We start from the raw sequence: 19,881 nt of genomic DNA on the forward strand, positions 1-19,881 counted from the left end.
CTTTCCAAGGAGTTGGGCCTACCTGTCTCCACTGTTGGGAGCATCATCCGGAAGTGGAAGGCTTATGGAACTACTGTTAGCCTTCCACGGCCTGGACAGCCTTTGAAAGTTTCCTCCCGTGCCGAGGCCAGGCTTGTCCGAAGAGTCAAGGCTAACCCAAGGACAACAAGGAAGGAGCTCCGGGAAGATCTCATGGCAGTGGGGACATTGGTTTCAGTCAATACCATAAGTAACGTACTCCACCGCAATGGTCTCCGTTCCAGACGAGCCCGTAAGGTACCTTTACTTTCAAAGCGTCATGTCAAGGCTCGTCTACCGTTTGCTCATGATCACTTGGAGGACTCTGAGACTGACTGGTTCAAGGTTCTCTGGTCTGATGAGACCAAGATCGAGATCTTCGGTGCCAACCACACACGTGACGTTTGGAGACTGGATGGCACTGCATACGACCCCAAGAATACCATCCCTACAGTCAAGCATGGTGGTGGCAGCATCATGCTGTGGGGCTGTTTCTCAGCCAAGGGGCCTGGCCATCTGGTCCGCATCCATGGGAAGATGGATAGCACGGCCTACCTGGAGATTTTGGCCAAGAACCTCCGCTCTTCCATCAAGGATCTTAAGATGGGTCTTCATTTCATCTTCCAACAAGACAACGACCCAAAGCACACAGCCAAGAAAACCAAGGCCTGGTTCAAGAGGCAAAAAATCAAGGTGTTGCAGTGGCCTAGTCAGTCTCCTGACCTTAACCCAATTGAAAACTTCTGGAAGGAGCTCAAGATTAAAGTCGACATGAGACACCCAAAGAACCTAGATAACTTGGAGAAGATCTGCATGGAGGAGTGGGCCAAGATAACTCCAGAGACCTGTGCCGGCCTGATCAGGTCTTATAAAAGACGATTATTAGCTGTAATTGCAAACAAAGGTTATTCCACTAAATATTAAACCTAGGGGTTGAATAATAATTGACCCACACTTTTATGTTTAAAATTTATAAAAATTTAACTGAGCAACAAAACTTTTTGGTTTGTAAGATTTATGCATCTGTTAATAAATCCTGCTCTTGTTTGAAGTGTGAAGGCTCTAACTTATTTGCATCTTATTAAACCTGCTAAATCTGCAGGGGGTTGAATACTACTTTTAGGCACTGTATATATATATATATATATATATATATATATATATATATATATATATATATATATATATATATATATATATATATAGACTGTGTATATGTTTTTAAAGGGAACCTATCACCCCGTTTTTTAAAGATTAGATAAAAATAGTGTGAAATAGGGGCAGAGCTGGGCTTTACATTAGTGCCTTTTTGGGGCCTTTACACCCCCGTTAGGCTGCCGAAATACCTTTGTGAAGTGGCCGTTTTGTCCTGTCACTCAAGTTGGTCAGGTCGGATGGGCGTGGTCACAGCGCTGTTTCTCCCCCAGATCAGGCTCATCATTACGTTGGTGGCGTAGTGGTGTGCGCATGTCCAAAGAGAAGATCCACTGCCCAGGAGATTCAAAACAGCGCGGTCTACGCTATTCGCCGTTTACCGGTGGGCGCGGCCATCTTTCCTGTGGCCGCGCATGCGCAGATGGAGCGCTCTGCTGCCCGGGGCTTCAGGAAAATGGCCGCGGGATTCCACGCGTGCGCAGATGGAGATCGCGGCGGCCATTTTCCTGAAGCCCCGGGCAGCAGAGCGCTCCATCTGCGCACGCGCAGCCACAGGAAAGATGGCCGCGCCCACCGGTAAACGGCGAATAGCGAAGACCGCGCTGTTTTGAATCTCCTGGGCAGTGGATCTTCTTTTTGGACATGCGCACACCACTACGCCACCAACGTAATGATGAGCAGGATTCTGGGGGAGAAACAGCGGTGTGACCACGCCCATCCGACCTGACCAACTTGAGTGACAGGACAAAACGGCCACTTCACAAAGGTATTTCGGCAGCCTAACGGGGGTGTAAAGGCACCAAAAAGGCACTAATGTAAAGCCCAGTTCTGCCACTATTTCACACTATTTTTATCTAATTTTTAAAAAACGGGGTGATAGGTTCCCTTTAAGAATATTTGAGCCGATGGATCCATGATATGTCCATTTTGCAAGCCTGTGGACAAAAATCGCCGTACGGATAACACACGAATAAATTTGTGCGTAAAAATCGCATCCTCGCATTGAATACAGAACAGTGTTTTGGGACAATTACTGCGTATTACGGCCGTAAGAAATGGACCGTATTGTCTTACGCCTAGTGTGACGCCGGCCATAAGGTGCAAATCCAATCTTAGGTTTCCCCTTAAGTCTACATTTCCTTTTAATTAGTAATTCTACTTTGTGCAACAGACTGAGTGTCTGCCATGTTGGATTTTTTGGTCAGCAGGCGGGCAATTTATGGTAAGAAAGGGCAAAATACAAATCATGACTCTTTCAATCCTAATATAGGTTGGGTCCACTGGCGTAATTTAAAGCTTGTGGGCCCCAATGCAAAGTCTCCAACAGGGCCCCCAACGATCACTAATCTTTAATAGGAACAGTATTTTCCTATGGGGCAAAGGGATTTTTGGGGCCCCATCTAGTCACCAGGGCTAGAGTGCGATTGCAAACCCTTCTATTATAGTTGGGCCCCTAGTTGGGTCTCAGCATCTCTACCCCTAGTGACTTTTGGTACGACAGACAAAAAAATGAATAAAAAATTACCCACTTTTACTTCTGCAATCATCTGTCCAGCTTCTGCTGCAAACTGTGGCTGGTTGCTTGTGGCTTTTTGTACCTTATTCCTTGTGCAATTTTGTTAAGCCGTTTGTTTTATTGTTGGTCAATACATACAGATTTCTCCATCTACACCAGTTTAAAGAGCGTGCTCATCGTTAAAACAAACCCTTATATATAAAATGGGTCTCTTGGTACTGATTTTCTGTCAGCTATCCCAAATATTATAATTATTTTGGCAGGGTTGCAGAGATAGGTTAAGGTCTTCAGTATACTTGGATGAGGGGGGACTTAAACCGTATAATTAGGTATCTCAACTCTCACATATATGTAGGTGGAATTGGGAGGCCTTCCTGTCTCGCTCCTCCATGTGGGGTCCTCATGCAGATAGCCAATTTCCGATCCATGGGCAGGCTATACTGGTTTGGGCTGTGTTCCGTAAACTTTTCCAAGTGCCTCCCAATGATAATCATACCCCTCTTTGGCATAACGGGACCCTTTCTAAATTTCGTAATCTGAAGAAGGGCCTTTATGGGAGGGGGCGAGCTTGGCTTACCTGGGTCAGGTTTATGCATCCTTAAATCATTCCAGGCTTTGAAGGAAGAGCACAGAACATTTTACTTTTCTGTTTCCTATAGCTCTGGCATACCCTTTATGCTCACTCCAAAGATGCTCCTCCTACCTTACATGATTTCCCCTTTGGTCTGGGTGGTGTTGTTGGCTTCTCCCGCCACCCAACAGTCAGACACATGCTTACCTATACGCTGTTCTTCTGGTTGAAAGCACTAGGCCACCTCAAATGCAGGCGAGACGGGATTGGGATGTAGCCATAGGTCAACAATAATGAGAGCTCTGGAGATCCCAATGTTGGAAGAGCCAGACACCTCTATATCCTACATATTATACCACAGCCAGAAAGAGTAGGGTCCAGGGAAATTGACTTTTATGGAAAAGGAACAACACCTTTAACGGAATGGATGGACTGCAATACCAAGACAGGTTATCAAACTTGGGGTTATTTCAGATTGGATAAACGAAGGCTTAGGGGTGATCTTATGACGATGTACAAATACAGCGTTGTATGTAAAGAGACAGCACAGAGATCGTTCTAATTATCTTTTTACACCTAGACTTACAAGGAGACGTCCTCTACAGCTAAAAGAAAGTTCGGTTTCATCTTTATCACAGACAAGGATGCTTTACTGTCAGAGCAGTGAGATTTTAGGAACTTTCTGCCACATCATGCTGTCATTTTTGATTCACAGCAAAAGTACAAGAAGGCCGGATGCCTTTCTAGAAAAATATAATATTACTGGTTATGGGCACTAGGTTCTGTGATGGCACACAGATCCAGGAAACTAGTCTGATTGTTATATGTGGAGTCGGGAAGGAATTTTTCCCCTAATATGGAGCCGTTAGTGTCTGCCCCATGCGATTTTTGCCTCTCTCTGGATCAACATGTTAGGTTACAGGATGAACTCGATGGTCCGGTGTCTTCTTTCAACCCTAAACCTATAAATTATTGGGATCGAGCTCTGTAGATTCTAAGTCGTCTTGTGGTGACTCTATTGCATTGCTTATTTCAATGCAAGTGCATAGATGATCCACAGAGACGGTGTAATTATGGAAATGTCTGTGGGGACAAGTGAGATTTACCGTTATCCTAGGAGAGACGATTATGGATACTACAATAGTGCCCCCTGGTGACAAGGCATGGAAGAGAGAAAAACATCTCATCACCCCACTGAAAGGGCTCTCTCTCTGTTCGCTCTTAAAAAACAATTAGATTTTGAGTGAAATTTTTAATTGCATAGTTCTGCTGAAATTAGAAATAAAAACTGCTAAAATTGGAAAAATAATGTTTCCTTCATTATTCGTTTTGTAGAAAAATAATACCTTTTTCTGACAGAAGTGGCCATTTTATGTAATATCTGTCTTGTTATTTCTTATTATTTTTGTCAGGGGACAGTGGTGAGAGTCCCTCCGTAATGAACCCTAAAATTCTGGAATGCTTGGTGTCTATGTATTGCTTGTAACAACGCCTAGAAATATTCTGAAAAATACCAGCGTTCTGCGAAATAACACCCCAATTACACAATCCCTGTTTGCAAATAATCTAATACGGGAAGTTTTCTAACTCCAAACAGTTATAGCCAGGACAGGATGGAAGCCCGTAAATGTGATCACTACTTCCGTCATTAGTGGAGTACACTTCTCCTAGGTCAAGGTGTCTTTTGTTGTTGGCTTCTTTGCCTTAATAAATCCAATGTCCCTGTCCTCCTTAATCTCTCCTACAATGAAAATCCCAACATCAAACCCCCCACTACGCTTCATTAAGCCAAAAATCATGTGGCCGGCTCAATTTCCCCACTGCGGATTTCCAAACCATTAATTTGCCCCAAAACTGTATTTGAGTGCCATTCTTATAGCTCCATGTGGGCACTGTAGTTCGTCCCACTATATGCACCGCCTGCCGAAATATATAATCGTCCAAATATTCAGTAAATGCCAATTATAATGTGTTGTCCACCAAAATAGCCTTTACAATGTCTTCATGTGAAAAGCCAAGAATAAACTTACAAAAAAAATTGTATTAAAAGTGGGTGTCCACCACAGGACAACCCTTTATTATTGGCCCCATAAAAAAATGTAGACTTACCTACAAGACCACTGTTCTTACCTTCTTTATCGCAGGGTGGCTGGAAGGGAAATCTGACCACTGGACCCTCCACCCATATAGAAGAAGTCTCTAAAGACCCCTGTCTGTATGGAGTGCAGAGCTTTCACTACATCATGGCTATGTTCACAGACTGAGATTTGAAATTCGCACTATGTTTTACCACAATGTATGACTGATTTTTAAGAACCCATTTACAGTGGCATGTCAAAGTGTGGGCACCCCTGCTCAAAATTACTGTTATTGTGAACAGTTAAAGGGTTTTCCCATAAACACAAGTTCATTTTATTCACTAGATCTTGGAATAATAATAATTTTCACAACTGGATGTGATTAAATAAAATGTTCCTGTGCTGATATAATCTTATAACTGTGTCCGTACTGTGTAATGGCCGTGTCTGACTGTGCAGGAACATGGTCTGATCATACCACATCTCCTGGTCAGGGGAGGAGGCAAAAGAGTATACAGACAGGCAAGGCTAGCTCCAGGTTTTCATGGGCCCCGGGTGAAAGAGTTTCAGTGGGCCCCTTTACCACATACCACAATTCATGATGCATAGCTACGGGAGAGAAATATAGGTATAGTACAATGCCAAAGATTTCACTTACTTCTTACATTACATGTGTGATATCTATTGTAAATTCTACTACTACTAATAGTACTCCATACAGAATAATGAGCCCATATAATGCTCCATACAGAATAATGGACCCCATATAATGCTTCATACAGCATAACGAGTCCCATGTATTGCTCCATACAGTATAATCAGCTCCATATATTGCTTCATACAGTATAATGAGCCCCATATATTGCTCCATACAGAATAATGGACCCCATATAATTCTCCATACAGTATATGATGGGTCCCATGTAATGTGCCATACAGAATGGGCCCCATATAATGCTCCAGTATATGATGGGTCCCATATATTGCTCCATACAGTATATGATGGGCCCCATATAGTACAGTATTTTGAGCCCCGTATATTGCTCCATACAGTATAATGAGCAGCCCCATATATTGCTCCATAAAGAATATGATGGGCCCCATATAATCCTCCAGTTTATGATGAGCCCCATATATTGCTCCAAATATAATTGGCCCCATATATTGCTCCAAATATAATTGGCCCCATGAGATGCTCCACATATAATGGGCCCCATATACTGCTCCATATGTAATTGACCCCATAAGATGCTCCATATAGAACTGGACCCATAAGATGCTCCATATAGAATTGGCCCCCTAAGATGCTCCATATAGAATTGGCCCCTTCTGATGGTCCCCATATATTGCTCCAAACATGAAAAAAAAATACTCATCTCTCGTCGCTGGCCACTGCTCTGCTCCGCACATCTCAGTGTCAGCATCTTCTGCCTCTCTGCAGTGTGACTGTTCAGGCAGAGGGAGCACAGACGTGACGTCATCGCTTCCTCTGACCTGAAAGTCACAGTCAGAGGACACGGAAGACGCTGCAGCGCTGGAACAGGGAGAGGTGAGTATCAAGTGGGGCCCCCACCTGCCCAGGGCCCCGGCACTTGCCAAGGTGCGCCGTGTGCTGACGCCGGCCCTGCAGACAGGACAGCAGGGGATCACAGCAGGAAAATGTTTTACCTCACAAAAAGAATCAGCTGTGATCCCCTGCTGTAATGTCAGTATACACTTTTGCTTTCTACCCTGCCTAGGAGATGTGATCAAATCATGTCCCAGCACGGTCAGACACGGCCATTACACAGCACACAGCAGGGACACATTTATAAGATTATCTAAGCACAACAGTTTCTTAATCATTTCCTATTGTGTACCTTATTTTGATTCCTAGATCTAGTCAATAAAAGGAACTTCTGTTCATAGGAAAACTCCTGTAGGCAAGTTGTAGATTAAATGATCCCTAAAAAGGCCTAAAGTTAAAGATAACACTTTTTTTATATTTTAGGCAATATATATATATATATAGTCTTTTTTCTTTTCATCTTGAAAATTACAAAAAGAAAAATGGGCTGATGCAAAAGTTTGGGTACCCTTGGAGATTTGTGTGCTATGATAACTTTGACTAAAGTTTCAGACCTTTATTAGCCTGTTAGGGTTATGGCTTGTGCATTATCATCGTTAGGAAAGGCCAGGTGATACAAATTTCCTGGCTTGTAAAAACCCAGCCTCCTATAACCGTCTGCCAAAAACCAGCAGTCATGGGTTCTTCTAAGCAGCAACCTAGCACTCTCTGAAAATAAAAATGGTGGAGGCCCACAAAGCAGGAGAAGTCTATAAGAAGATAGCAAAGCGTTTTCAAGTTGCCGTATCCTCAGTTCGAAATGTAATTAAGAAATGGTAGTTATCAGGAACAGTGGAGGTCAAAATAACGTCTGGAAGACCAAGCAAAATTTCAGTGAGAGCTGCTCGTAAGATTGCTAGAGAGAGGCAAATCAGAAACCCTGCTTGACTGCAAAAGACCTTTAAGATTTGCAGACTCTGGAGTTTTGGTACATTGCTCTACTGTTCAGTGACACCTACACAAATATGGCCTTCATAGAAGAGTCAGAAGAAAACCTCTCCTATGTCCTCACCACAAAATTAAGCATTAGAAGTATGCAAAACAATATCTAAACAAGCGTGATGCATTTTGGAAACAAGTCCCGTGGACCGAAAACGTTAAAATAAAACTCCTTGGCCACAATGATCAAAGGTATGTGTTGAGAAAAAGGTCACAGAATTTCAGGAAAAGAACATCTCGCCAACCATTAAGCATGAGGATGGATCAATCATGCTTTGGGGTTGTGTTTTAGCCAATGGCACAGGGAATATTTCTCGGGTACAGAGAAGAATGGATTCAATTACATTTCAACAAATTATTGATGCAAACATAACACAATCTGTAAAAAAGTTGAAAAGAGGATGGCTTCTACATATGGATAATGATCCTAAACACACACCAAAATTAACAATGAACTACCTCAAAAGGCGCAAGCTGAAGGTTTTACAATGGCCCTCACAGTCGCCTGATCTGAACATCATTGAAAATTTGTCCCTACACCTCAGAATAGCAGTGCATGCAAATGACCCAAGAATCTCACAGAACTGGAAGAATTTTCCAAGGAAGAATGGATGAAAATCCCTCAAACAAGAACTGAAAGACTCTTGTCTGGCTACAAAAAGTGTTTACAAGCTGTGATACTTTCAAAAGAGGGTGCTACTGGGTACTAACCATGTAGGATGCCCAAACTTTTACATGGGCCCAGTTTCTTTTTTGTAATTTGTAAAATGTAAAAGATAAATATATATAAACATATACATGTGGAATTAGGCTGGTGGAAAGGATATAAGAAGGACGTCTCCAGTTCCAGAAGGTACACTTGTTTCTGAAGATTCTTGATATATTCTGTCTCAATTAATAAACACGTTTCCATTTTTCTATTTAAAAAAGAAAATTAAATAATCAGAATTATGATGATAGGAATTGTACAGGTTGGCTACACTCACTGAGAGATTCCCCGACCACCTGCATGGAATAAGGGAGCCTGTAATAGCATTTAGTCCTTATTCACATAACCGATTTTGGGGTAAAAGTACTATCGTTGTGTTCCACAGACAGCACTCGTACCTATGATAGCTTATGGGGCCATTCACATGCATGTGATTTTATGTGGACTGAGAGGTCAGCAGAAAATCGTGAAGACATGTCCGACTTTGATCCGGGGGGGCTGAAATCCTAGTGCGGTCTGATGTTCACAGTCTGAGGGCGCACTCACACGGGCAAATAAATTGGACAAGCGCAATCTGATAAATATCAGATAGCACTCAACCCAATGTTATACTATGGGGCAGTACAGATCTTCGATTATTTTCTCATGCCGATTCAACATGAAAAAACAATCGCAGCATGTGTTGGGTGCTGTGGGTGCATCTGATAATCGGATGTCGCACACTCATACAAGTCTATATGCACGTGCAGAGAAAGGAGACATTCATTTCTCCATCTTCCCCGCACCTGTGCTACGATTCTCTCATGTGAGAGAATCAACCCGATTCTCTAGAACAAGAGAATCAATGGCTGCGTGACCCCGGCCTTATAATGGAGAAGGTTGAGAAAGACCACACTCTGTCCACACACTCTGTCCACACACTCTGTCCACACACTCTGTCCACACACTCTGTCCACACACTCTGTCCACACACTCTGACCACACACTCTGACCACACACTCTGACCACAAACTCTGACCACACACTCTGACCACACTCTGTCCACACACACTCTGACCACACTGTCCACACACACTCTGACCACACACACTCTGACCACACACACTCTGACCACACACACTCTGACCACACTGTCCACACACACTCTAACCACACTCTGACCACACTCTGACCACACACACTCTGACCACACTCTGTCCACACACACTCTGACCACACTGTCCACACACACTCTAACCACACTCTGACCACACTCTGACCACACACACTCTAACCACACTCTGTTCACACACACTCTGTCCACACTCTGACCACACACACTCTGACCACACTGTCCACACACACTCTAACCACACTCTGTTCACACACACTCTGCCCACACTCTGACCACACACACTCTGACCACACTGTCCACACACACTCTGTCTGTTTTCTCGTATGTGGAAAAATCAGACATGTGAATGAGGCCTAACCCTTTCATTTTACAAAGGCCTAAAATCTATGGAAATTGCTACACTTCTCAGTTGCACTAATTTTGATAAATCTCCCCAATTAGAAGTCAATTAACAAGTAAAACTGAAGCAAACATAACATTCACAAAAAGAATCCTACCTTCCACGTTTCTTCACTAATTTCACACATAACTAACCTGGATTCCATAGCAGATTTCAGATCCATAGTAGTATGGGATTTCCTCATTGTTTCTGAATATAAAAGTAAAAAATAAATATCTGAAATGATGACATTATTGTTATGACTGTATAATTACACTCACATGGGTAACATACAAACCAAGAAAGACAAACACTGGAATCCAACAGGTACTTGTTCAAACTACGAAAGTCCTTAATCTGACCCTGATTTGTCCCTGCCTGACCGCAGAGGACGGCACCCCAAGTATACACAATGGCGCCCCCATAGACCTATGAACGTATTCACACAGACACACTGGAAAAATGGAAGAAAATAAGAAGAACCCCAGCCCCCAAACGTAACAGAAAGGATAGGCTCCTGGGGAGGAAAACTCACAAACAGACAGTAGGAAAAGCAACCGAGATTAACCAGGTAAAATAATCCCTAGCTGAGGCGCTCGATTATCCATCTGTCTTGAAATATAGCCAGCAAAGATGCAGGTGCAAGGTGAGTATATAGCCTTCCCAAGAAGTGATAGGACAGAACCAAATTGGGAAAAGAGAGACACCTGAATAGAAGCAAATCAAAGAAAGGAAAGAAAAGACAAAAGAACCATCAGCAGTTGGACAGAGACCAAACAGGCAGTGGCTCAGCAGAATGGGAAACTGACAACGCAGCAAGAGGTCCCGAAACCGAGGCATGACAATCAGATTATGACTGGTGTAAATTTGCACTTAGATTTTGCCGATTTCTTTCATACATTAAATTAAATTTTTAAGCAATCATTTTCTGAACACAATGTGAGAGATTTATTATGCTAAACTTTGTACCAAAAAACTCTTTTACAAATTGCACCACATATATTATGTATTCTAGACACTTTTTGCATCCTGCCCAGCAAGTGAGCGTGAGTTTGCTGGAAATGGGGCATGGCCTAAATGCAACACCGTGTGCCAAAAAATGTGCAAAAATTTTGGCACAAAGTAAGCCGGTTAATAGATTATGTAAACTAAGGACCAGACACTTAGAGATGCAGCGAATTTATCAAACATCATGAACAACTCTGATAAATTTTGCACATTGTAATATTGTTTTTGCTATCCATAACGTATTGGTACCTGTACATAGCACAAGAGAGTGGGTATGACCGAGTGGGGGATAGCGTGGAGGGATGGACTGGGGGATAAAAATGATCCTCAGATGGCTTAAAAAGAATCTAGAAGAAATTATACCCCACCTTCCATTCCTCCCCTTCCCATTCTGGTGCTCATCCATTCCCTGATGGTCTGTGCTTCTTTTTCCTGCCCACTTAGCCATTCACTGTCCAAAGTGCTAATCCACCCAAGTGCTAGAAAAGTAGCTGCTGATCAGGGAAGATATTATTTCTTCCATTTTCTTTTTTTTTTTTTTTTTTACTTTGATTCACCAGAATGCTCCTATAACACCTTAAAGGAGTTGTCCGGTTAATACAAGTTATCACCTGCCTGCAAAATAGGCAGTAACTTACTGATGGGTGGGTGTCCGACCCCTGGGATCCGCACACATCAGCAGATCTGTGAATTTTTATCCTTCACCGGAAACTTTTACCCCCCGTTATGAAACGACATGGCAGGTCGATCGCACGAGTGCAGCTCTTTCCATTTTCTATGGGGCTGCCAGATACAGAAGATGGAGAAATTATCAGAAATTCTCCACCTTCTCTGTATCTGTGCTGCGATTCTGCCATGCTAGAGAATGGGATCACACTCAGACGACACTCGGATCAAACTCTGACTCATTAGCATAATCGTCCTGATTCACCAGTGTGAGCGAACCTGCAGCCGCAGGGCCCCGCGCCATTCATTCCCTAGGGGGCTGCTGAGAGCTGCACTCGGCTTTTTACGGCAGCCCCATAGAGAATAAATTGACCACAGGGTCAGATTTCCAACCTAGGCCATGGCCTGGGGTGCAGCAGTCTGGGAGCAGTATATACAGTGGAAATAACCACCATGTAAATAATGTTATTCAATGGGGCCGTGCAGATGAACGATTTTATTTCACTGACCGGATCTGAGTGTGGAAAAAAAATCTCAGCATGTATGATTTTCCTCCAGAGATTGGAGACTCGCGCATTCAAGTATATGGATGTGAGAAAAAAAACGGATGTCGTACGTAGCCACAGTGTAGAATTCGACTTGTATGGATACGTTGTAATTCTGTAACATAGGAAACGGTAAATGGTGCGGTAACTGATTAAAGCTGCTGCTGTAAAAAACAGATTGTACACTTACGCAGCGCCATAGAATAACATGGGGACAAGTGCTATCAGTGAAAATGGCAGGGAGCACTCGTCTAGTTATACGGCCGTCTGCATGAGCCCTAACACTGAGTACCAGCTACATATATGCCACCTCCATAATGCGGGGGGCTACACGAAGACTACGGCCGTAGCACTGGTCATGCGACCAAAAATGCCTATAAGTTGCTGCCACGTGGCAACATAGTACAAGTTAATGGGGTTGCACTGCTGCCCGCAAGGTACTGTGAAGCATGACACGCAAGTCACAAAAAGTTAGAACCAGTTGGATTTTTGTAACTTGCTTGCTGCGGTGCCTGCGGGTCGCAATGCTACCTTTCACTTGCTGCCATAGAGCAGTGGCATACAGCCAAAAATGACCTGTATAGGGTGATTTAGTGCCCCCAATATAAGTATGCCCCATGTACCCCTTTTTATGTTTCTGCCCTCTTCTATCAGGAATCCACATAACTTTCAGACCATGACTGACATATTATGAAGGTTACATAATGCAATGCTTCCTGTATATAAAATGCACTAAGAAACGCATGCAAAGTGATACAAGGTACTGTGAAGCATGACAAGCAAGTTACAAAAAGTCAGAACCAGTTGGATTTTTGTAACTTGCTTGCTGTGGTGCCTGCGGGTTGCAATGCTACCTTTCACTTGCAGTATGCTGCCATGGAGCAGCGGCATACAGACAGAAATGACCTGTATAGGGTGATTTAGTGCCCCCGCCATAAGTGTGCCCCTTATATGCCCCATGTACCCTTTTTATGTTTCTGCCCTCTTCTATCAGGAAACCACATAACTTTCAGGACATGACTGACATATTGTGAAGGTTACATGATGCAATGCTTCCTGTATATAAAATGCACTAAGAAATGCACGCAAAGTGATACAAGGTGCAAGGGGCGGAATAACTCAATGCTACCAATCAGATTGCTGCTTACATTTGTTAAAGGTTCAATGATAAATGAGAGCTCCAACCTGATTGGTTGCCATCTCCAACGTTCCCCTACTTTTTATAATATTGCCCCGGTAAGTCATAAGCACAGTGTCAGTCACGTACAGGACGTGTGCGGCCGCTCCACGCACTCACCGGCCATTCCTAGCCGCAGTCACAGGAGCACAGCTGTCAGCTGGGAGAGCGCGCATCGGCCGTCACCATGGAAACGTACACAAACGTCTCTACAGCGTTGCTGCTAGGTGGAGGCTGCGTTACGGCGGCCATTTTGGATGTGGGCAAGAGAACCCGGCCGGGACTGCACATAAGGAGGGCGCGTCTCCTTCAAATGATAGTGAGGTTTCCTCAAGTGTTTTCTAGGGAAGCGTTTATTGAAATGAATCCAGTGGCGTTATCAGAGTGACTGGACCCAGAAAGTGTGCCCATACTGAGCAGGGTCAGCCCATGCTGGATATATCCAGTGGAGGTGGGGAATAATAATAACCATCAACAAAAGACAGCAATTCTTCCATTGGTCATTGTTTTCCGTCACTGCGGTGAAAATGACGTTATTTTTATTAACGGGTCCGTACGGTAATGATACCAAATTCGTGTAGGGTTTGATGGTTTTACTACCATTATTACCCTCCTCTGACCAGCGGTTTTTTGGGCCAGCGGTTTTTCTTTCCCCTTCCTCTGTAACCTTCCTATTTTCGCAGTGGCACTGAGCTTGTTTTCCGCAGGACGAGCTATGACACCATTGTACTATACAATGTACTGGGGAATAAGGAAAAGTGAGCGTGGGAAGAAGTAGTGCAGCAAACCCAACTCCGCCATTGGGCTTCGTTTTTCCCACTGTCGTTGTGCAGTAAAAGTGACTGATGATATAAAAATAAATGTCAGAACTTTGTAAAAAAAAATTTGTTTTGTGTCGCTATAGTATTTTTATGTGTATGAAACTCTGTACGGACGAGCTGGAGTTTCACATGTATCACCACAGGAGTATGTGCAACTTTTTAATCACTCCCATTAAATTTAATTTCTCCCATTTTGGGGGGAGCCGAGGTGACCAAAGTGCAGAAGTTCTGGTGTTATCTTACTGATCTCCCATTAGAGGGGTTGTCCAGAGGACAGGTGATAACTTGTTAATCAGTGTTGATCCGAATGCTGGGACCTGCGCTAATCAGCAGAACAGGGAACTTTTTTCCTGTTAAAATTTTTTGCCTCTGCTCACCGGCATCTAGGGGCAGGAATCAGCTGGTTCAGTAACTGAACCTGTGTCCTCGGACGCACGATCAGGTGACATCTATTGTCGGTGGCTTCCTTCACGGTAATAGTTAACAGCCGAAAGACAGTAAAAGGCCGGTAGCTGACAGCATGCATGTCGCTGGCGTATGATGTCAATGCCATTCATGATGTCAATGCCATTCACCTGAAATGGATGAGGAAGAGGACGCCACTGGACCATAGCCAGGTAAGAAGAAACTTTTTTTTTGTACTGAAAGCTGAAACATGGGGCCAGGCATGAGAGGACACATGTGGCCAGCTAGGAATAAGAGGACACATGGGGCCAGCTAGGAATGAGAGGACACATGGGGCCAGCTAGGAATGAGAGGACACATGAGGCCAGCTAGGAATAAGAAGACACATGGAGCCAGCTAGGAATGAGAAGACACACGGAGCCAGCTAGGAATAACAGGACACATGGGGCCAGGAATGAATGGACACGTTGGACCCGGAATGAGAGGACACATGGGGCCAGCCAGGAATGAGAGAACACATGCGGCCAGCCAGGAATAAGAGGACACATGGAGCCAGCCAAGAATGATAAGACATATGGAGCCAGCCAGGAATGAGAGGACACATGGGGCCAGCTAGGAATAAGAAAACACATGGAGCCAGCTAGGAATGAGAAGATACACGGAGCCAGCTAGGAATAAGAGCACACATGGGGCCAGGAATGAAAGGACACGTTGGGCCCGGAATGAGAGGACACATGGGGCCAGCCAGGAATGAGAGGACACATTGGGCCCGGAATGAGAGGACACATGGGGCCAGCTAGGAATGAGAGAACACATGCGGCCAGCCAGGAATGAGAGGACACATCGAGCCAGGAATGAGAGGACATATGGGGCCGGCCAGGTATGAAAGGACACATGGGGCCAGGAATGAGAGGACACATGGGGCCAGGAATGAAAGGACACGTTGGGCCCGGAATGAGAGGACACATGGGGCCAGCTAGGAATAAGAAGACACATGGAGCCAGCTAGGAATGAGAAGACACACGGAGCCAGCTAGGAATAACAGGACACATGGGGCCAGGAATGAATGGACACGTTGGACCCGGAATGAGAGGACACATGGGGCCAGCCAGGAATGAGAGAACACATGCGGCCAGCCAGGAATAAGAGGACACATGGAGCCAGCCAAGAATGAGAAGACATATGGAGCCAGCCAGGAATGAGAGGACACATGGGGCCAGCTAGGAATAAGAAAACACATGGAGCCAGCTAGGAATGAGAAGATACACGGAGCCAGCTAGGAATAAGAGCACACATGGGGCCAGGAATGAAAGGACACGTTGGACCCGGAATGAGAGGACACATGGGGCCAGCCAGGAATGAGAGGACACATTGGGCCCGGAATGAGAGGACACATGGGGCCAGCTAGGAATGAGAGAACACATGCGGCCAGCCAGGAATGAGAGGACACATGGAGCCAGGAATGAGAGGACATATGGGGCCGGCCAGGTATGAAAGGACACATGGGGCCAGGAATGAGAGGACACATGGGGCCAGGAATGAAAGGACACGTTGGGCCCGGAATGAGAGGACAAATGGGGCCAGCTAGGAATAAGAAGACACATGGAGCCAGCTAGGAATGAGAAGACACACGGAGCCAGCTAGGAATAACAGGACACATGGGGCCAGGAATGAATGGACACGTTGGGCCCGGAATGAGAGGACACATGGGGCCAGCCAGGAATGAGAGAACACATGCGGCCAGCCAGGAATGAGAGGACACATGGAGCCAGCTAGGAATGAGAAGACATATGGAGCCAGCCAGGAATGAGAAGACACACTGAGCCAGCTAGGAATAAGAGGACACATGGGGCCAGGAATGAAAGGTCACGTTGGACCCGGAATGAGAGGACACATGGGGCCAGCCAGGAATGAGAGAACACATGCGGCCAGCCAGGAATAAGAGGACACATGGAGCCAGCTAAGAATGAGAAGACATATGGAGCCAGCCAGGAATGAGAGGACACATGGGGCCAGCTAGGAATAAGAAAACACATGGAGCCAGCTAGGAATGAGAAGATACACGGAGCCAGCTAGGAATAAGAGGACACATGGGGCCAGGAATGAAAGGACACGTTGGGCCCGGAATGAGAGGACACATGGGGCCAGCCAGGAATGAGAGAACACATGCGGCCAGCCAGGAATGAGAGGCGACACATGGGGCCAGCCAGGAATGAGAGGACACATTGGGCCCGGAATGAGAGGACACATGGGGCCAGCTAGGAATGAGAGAACACATGCGGCCAGCCATGAATGAGAGGACACATGGAGCCAGGAATGAGAGGACATATGGGGCCGGCCAGGTATGAAAGGACACATGGGGCCAGGAATGAGATTACAAATAAAACCAGGAATGAGAGGACACATGGGGCCAGAAATGAGAGGACACATGAGGCCAGCAAGGAGAGGACAAATGGAACCAGGATTGAGAGGACACATGGGGAAAAGAATGAGACGACACATGGGGCCAGAAATGAGACCACACATGGTGCCAGGGTGGGGGACGTTATTACAGGAAGGAGCCAGGAAGTCGGACATTATTACTGTAGGGGCTAATGAAAGGATATGATTAATGCTGTTATGCATTTAATTTTCAATTTAATTTGTTTTTAGTGTGGGGAGGTGGGCTGTTCCTGTGCAAGGCGGCACTATGTTCCTTTTTTTTTCACCTGGCGTAGTGTAGACGTTGGGGATAAATTGGGAAGTGTCCTCTGACAGTGGTGCTCTTCATTATTTTGTGTTATTTTCTGCAGAGACAAGTCATGGCTGGAAGAAATTATAGTGGTCGGCATTGTATGAAGAAGAAAAGTGAAGACGAAGGACTTCAATTAGAGATGTCACTGGTGAGTCAGTGTGTTAGGCTGGAATTACACCAGCGCATGGCATCTGATGTGAGAGCATTGGATGTGATATGCTAACGGTCCTGCTGCAAGCATGAGTTGAGTGTCAGTTCTCTGTGCTCCGGTTCTCTCGCATGACCGAATCGGAAAACAAGTGCAGAGGAGATGAAGAAAGTAATTTCTCCATCATCTCCATGGCCTGATTCGGCATATATCGGACTGTAATGCGATGATATATATGGGTGCGACTGAGTAGGGTCTCGCTGCCAATCGCAGCATACTGTGATTGTTCTCTCATGCCGAAGCGACATGAAAAAATTATTGCAGAAGTGAGCTGCCCCACAGAATAACACTGCGCCGAGTGCTATGCAATTTTTTGTACAGCGTTCCTGTGTATAATGTCACCAGTGATATTTGTATTACCTATACACTAAATATAAAGCTTCTGTGTGTGTCACCGGTGATCACTGTATTACCTGTACACTATATATAGAGCTCCTGTGTATAATGTCACTGGTGAGTCACTGTATTACCTGTACACTATACACTATATACAGAGCTCCTGTGTATAATGTCACCGGTGATCACTGTATTACCTGTACACTATATACAGAGCTCCTGTGTATAATGTCACTGGTGAGTCACTGTATTACCTGTACACTATACACTATATACAGAGCTCCTGTGTATAATGTCACTGGTGAGTCACTGTATTACCTGTACACTATACACTATATACACAGCTCCTGTGTATAATGTCACTAGTGATCACTGTATTACCTGTACACTGACACTATCTATAGAGCTCCTGTGTATAATATCACTGGTGATCACTGTATTACCTGTACCCTATACACTATATATAGCGCTCCTGTGTATAATGTCACTGGTGAGTCTGTGAGACTGTATTACTTGTACACTATATACTATATATAGAACTCCTGTATATAATGTCACTGGTGATCGCTGTATTACCTTACCTGTATACCATACACTATTTATAGAGGTCATGTGTATAAAGTCACTGGTGAGTGAGTGTGTTACCTGCATGCTTACACTGTACACTGTATACTATATAGAGAGCTCCTATGTATAATGTCAGTTATGGTATTATTAGTATTATATTTTTAGCATTGTATTAATTCATTAATTATCAGTATTATAGTATGTGGTCACTATGTGGTGGTAATATGTGGTCTGGCCATGTATGGCCGTATTCCTTATAAGTGGTATTATTCGGTCACTATGTGGTGGTAATATATGGTCTAGTCATGGTGTGGCAGTATTTGTTTTTTGTATGTAGTATTATTTGGTCACTATGTGGTGGTAATATGTGATCTGGTCATGGTATGACATCATTTGTTCCTTGTATGTGATATTATTTTAACACTATGTGGTGGTGATATGTGGTTTGGTCATGGTGTACTGGTCCCTTGTATAAATTATTGGTATTATTCTATCACTATGTGGTGATACACTCCTGCTTCCCCTCTTTGCATTAAATCCCTTCACTGGCTCCCAATTTCTCAGCGTATCCAGTTTAAATTACTAACACTGACCTACAAAGCCATCCATAATCTTTCTCCTCCGTATATTTCCACACTAATCTCTCAATATCTTCCCTCACGTAATCTCCGGTCCTCCCAAGACCTCCTCCTCTCCTCCACACTTATTCGCTCCTCACCCAATCGCATCCAAGACTTCTCCCGAATATCACCCATCCTCTGGAATTCAGTGCCCCAACACGTCCGGTTATCCAGTACTTTTGGATCCTTCAAAAGAAACCTGAAAACCCATCTCTTCAAAGAAGCTTACAGCCTGTAAAGACCACACGGCCACCTCAACACCATTGGAGCTACTGCATCCCTCGACCTACTGTCTCCTTTCCCATAATCCTGTAGAATGTAAGCCCGCAAGGGCAGGGTCCTCTTCCCTCTGTACCAGTTTATCGTTGTTAGTTTTGTTTACTGTAAGTGATATCTGTATTTTGATGTAACCCCTTCTCATGTACAGCATCATGGAATTAATGGTGCTATATAAATAAATAATAATAATAATAATAATAATAATAATAATAAAAAAAGGTGATATGGTCATGTGTTGTGAATTCCGTTCTTGAACTCCCTCCTGTGGTCATGAATGATACTTCGGCGAGTTCTGTCCGTGGACTCCCTCTGGTGGCTGTGAGTGGAACTGCTGGTTCTGAGGTTGCTTCCTCAGCTGCCCTCGTTTGCGGCTGGGTTGGCTTCTCTATTTAACTCCACTCAGATCGTTACTCCATGCCAGCTGTCAATG

At 44.5% G+C, this 19,881-nt stretch overlaps 1 protein-coding gene across 8 annotated transcripts in view; it reads right to left on the reverse strand.

Moving 5' to 3' along the window:
* LOC143782828 (uncharacterized) overlaps positions 1-14,843 on the reverse strand; it is a 95,641-nt gene extending 80,798 nt beyond the window's left edge. The window contains exons 1-4 of one of the 8 annotated variants that reach the window (XM_077270716.1): positions 14,680-14,761; positions 10,241-10,295; positions 8,710-8,800; positions 2,703-2,780 (exon numbers count right to left, since the gene is read on the reverse strand). In XM_077270716.1, the coding sequence (XP_077126831.1) occupies positions 2,703-2,780; positions 8,710-8,800; positions 10,241-10,290 (219 nt within the window). In that variant the 5' untranslated portion in view covers positions 10,291-10,295; positions 14,680-14,761. Of the gene's footprint in view, positions 1-2,702; positions 2,781-8,709; positions 8,801-10,240; positions 10,296-12,268; positions 12,420-13,452; positions 13,537-13,571; positions 13,688-14,679 lie in introns of those variants that run through there. The other 7 variants (XM_077270711.1, XM_077270715.1, XM_077270714.1 and 4 more) reach the window with 7 other exon arrangements.
* Between the last annotated feature and the right edge of the window lie 5,038 nt (positions 14,844-19,881).

Source organism: Ranitomeya variabilis, chromosome 6 (genome assembly GCF_051348905.1).
Source record: "Ranitomeya variabilis isolate aRanVar5 chromosome 6, aRanVar5.hap1, whole genome shotgun sequence".
NCBI classification, from domain to species: Eukaryota; Metazoa; Chordata; class Amphibia; order Anura; family Dendrobatidae; genus Ranitomeya; species Ranitomeya variabilis.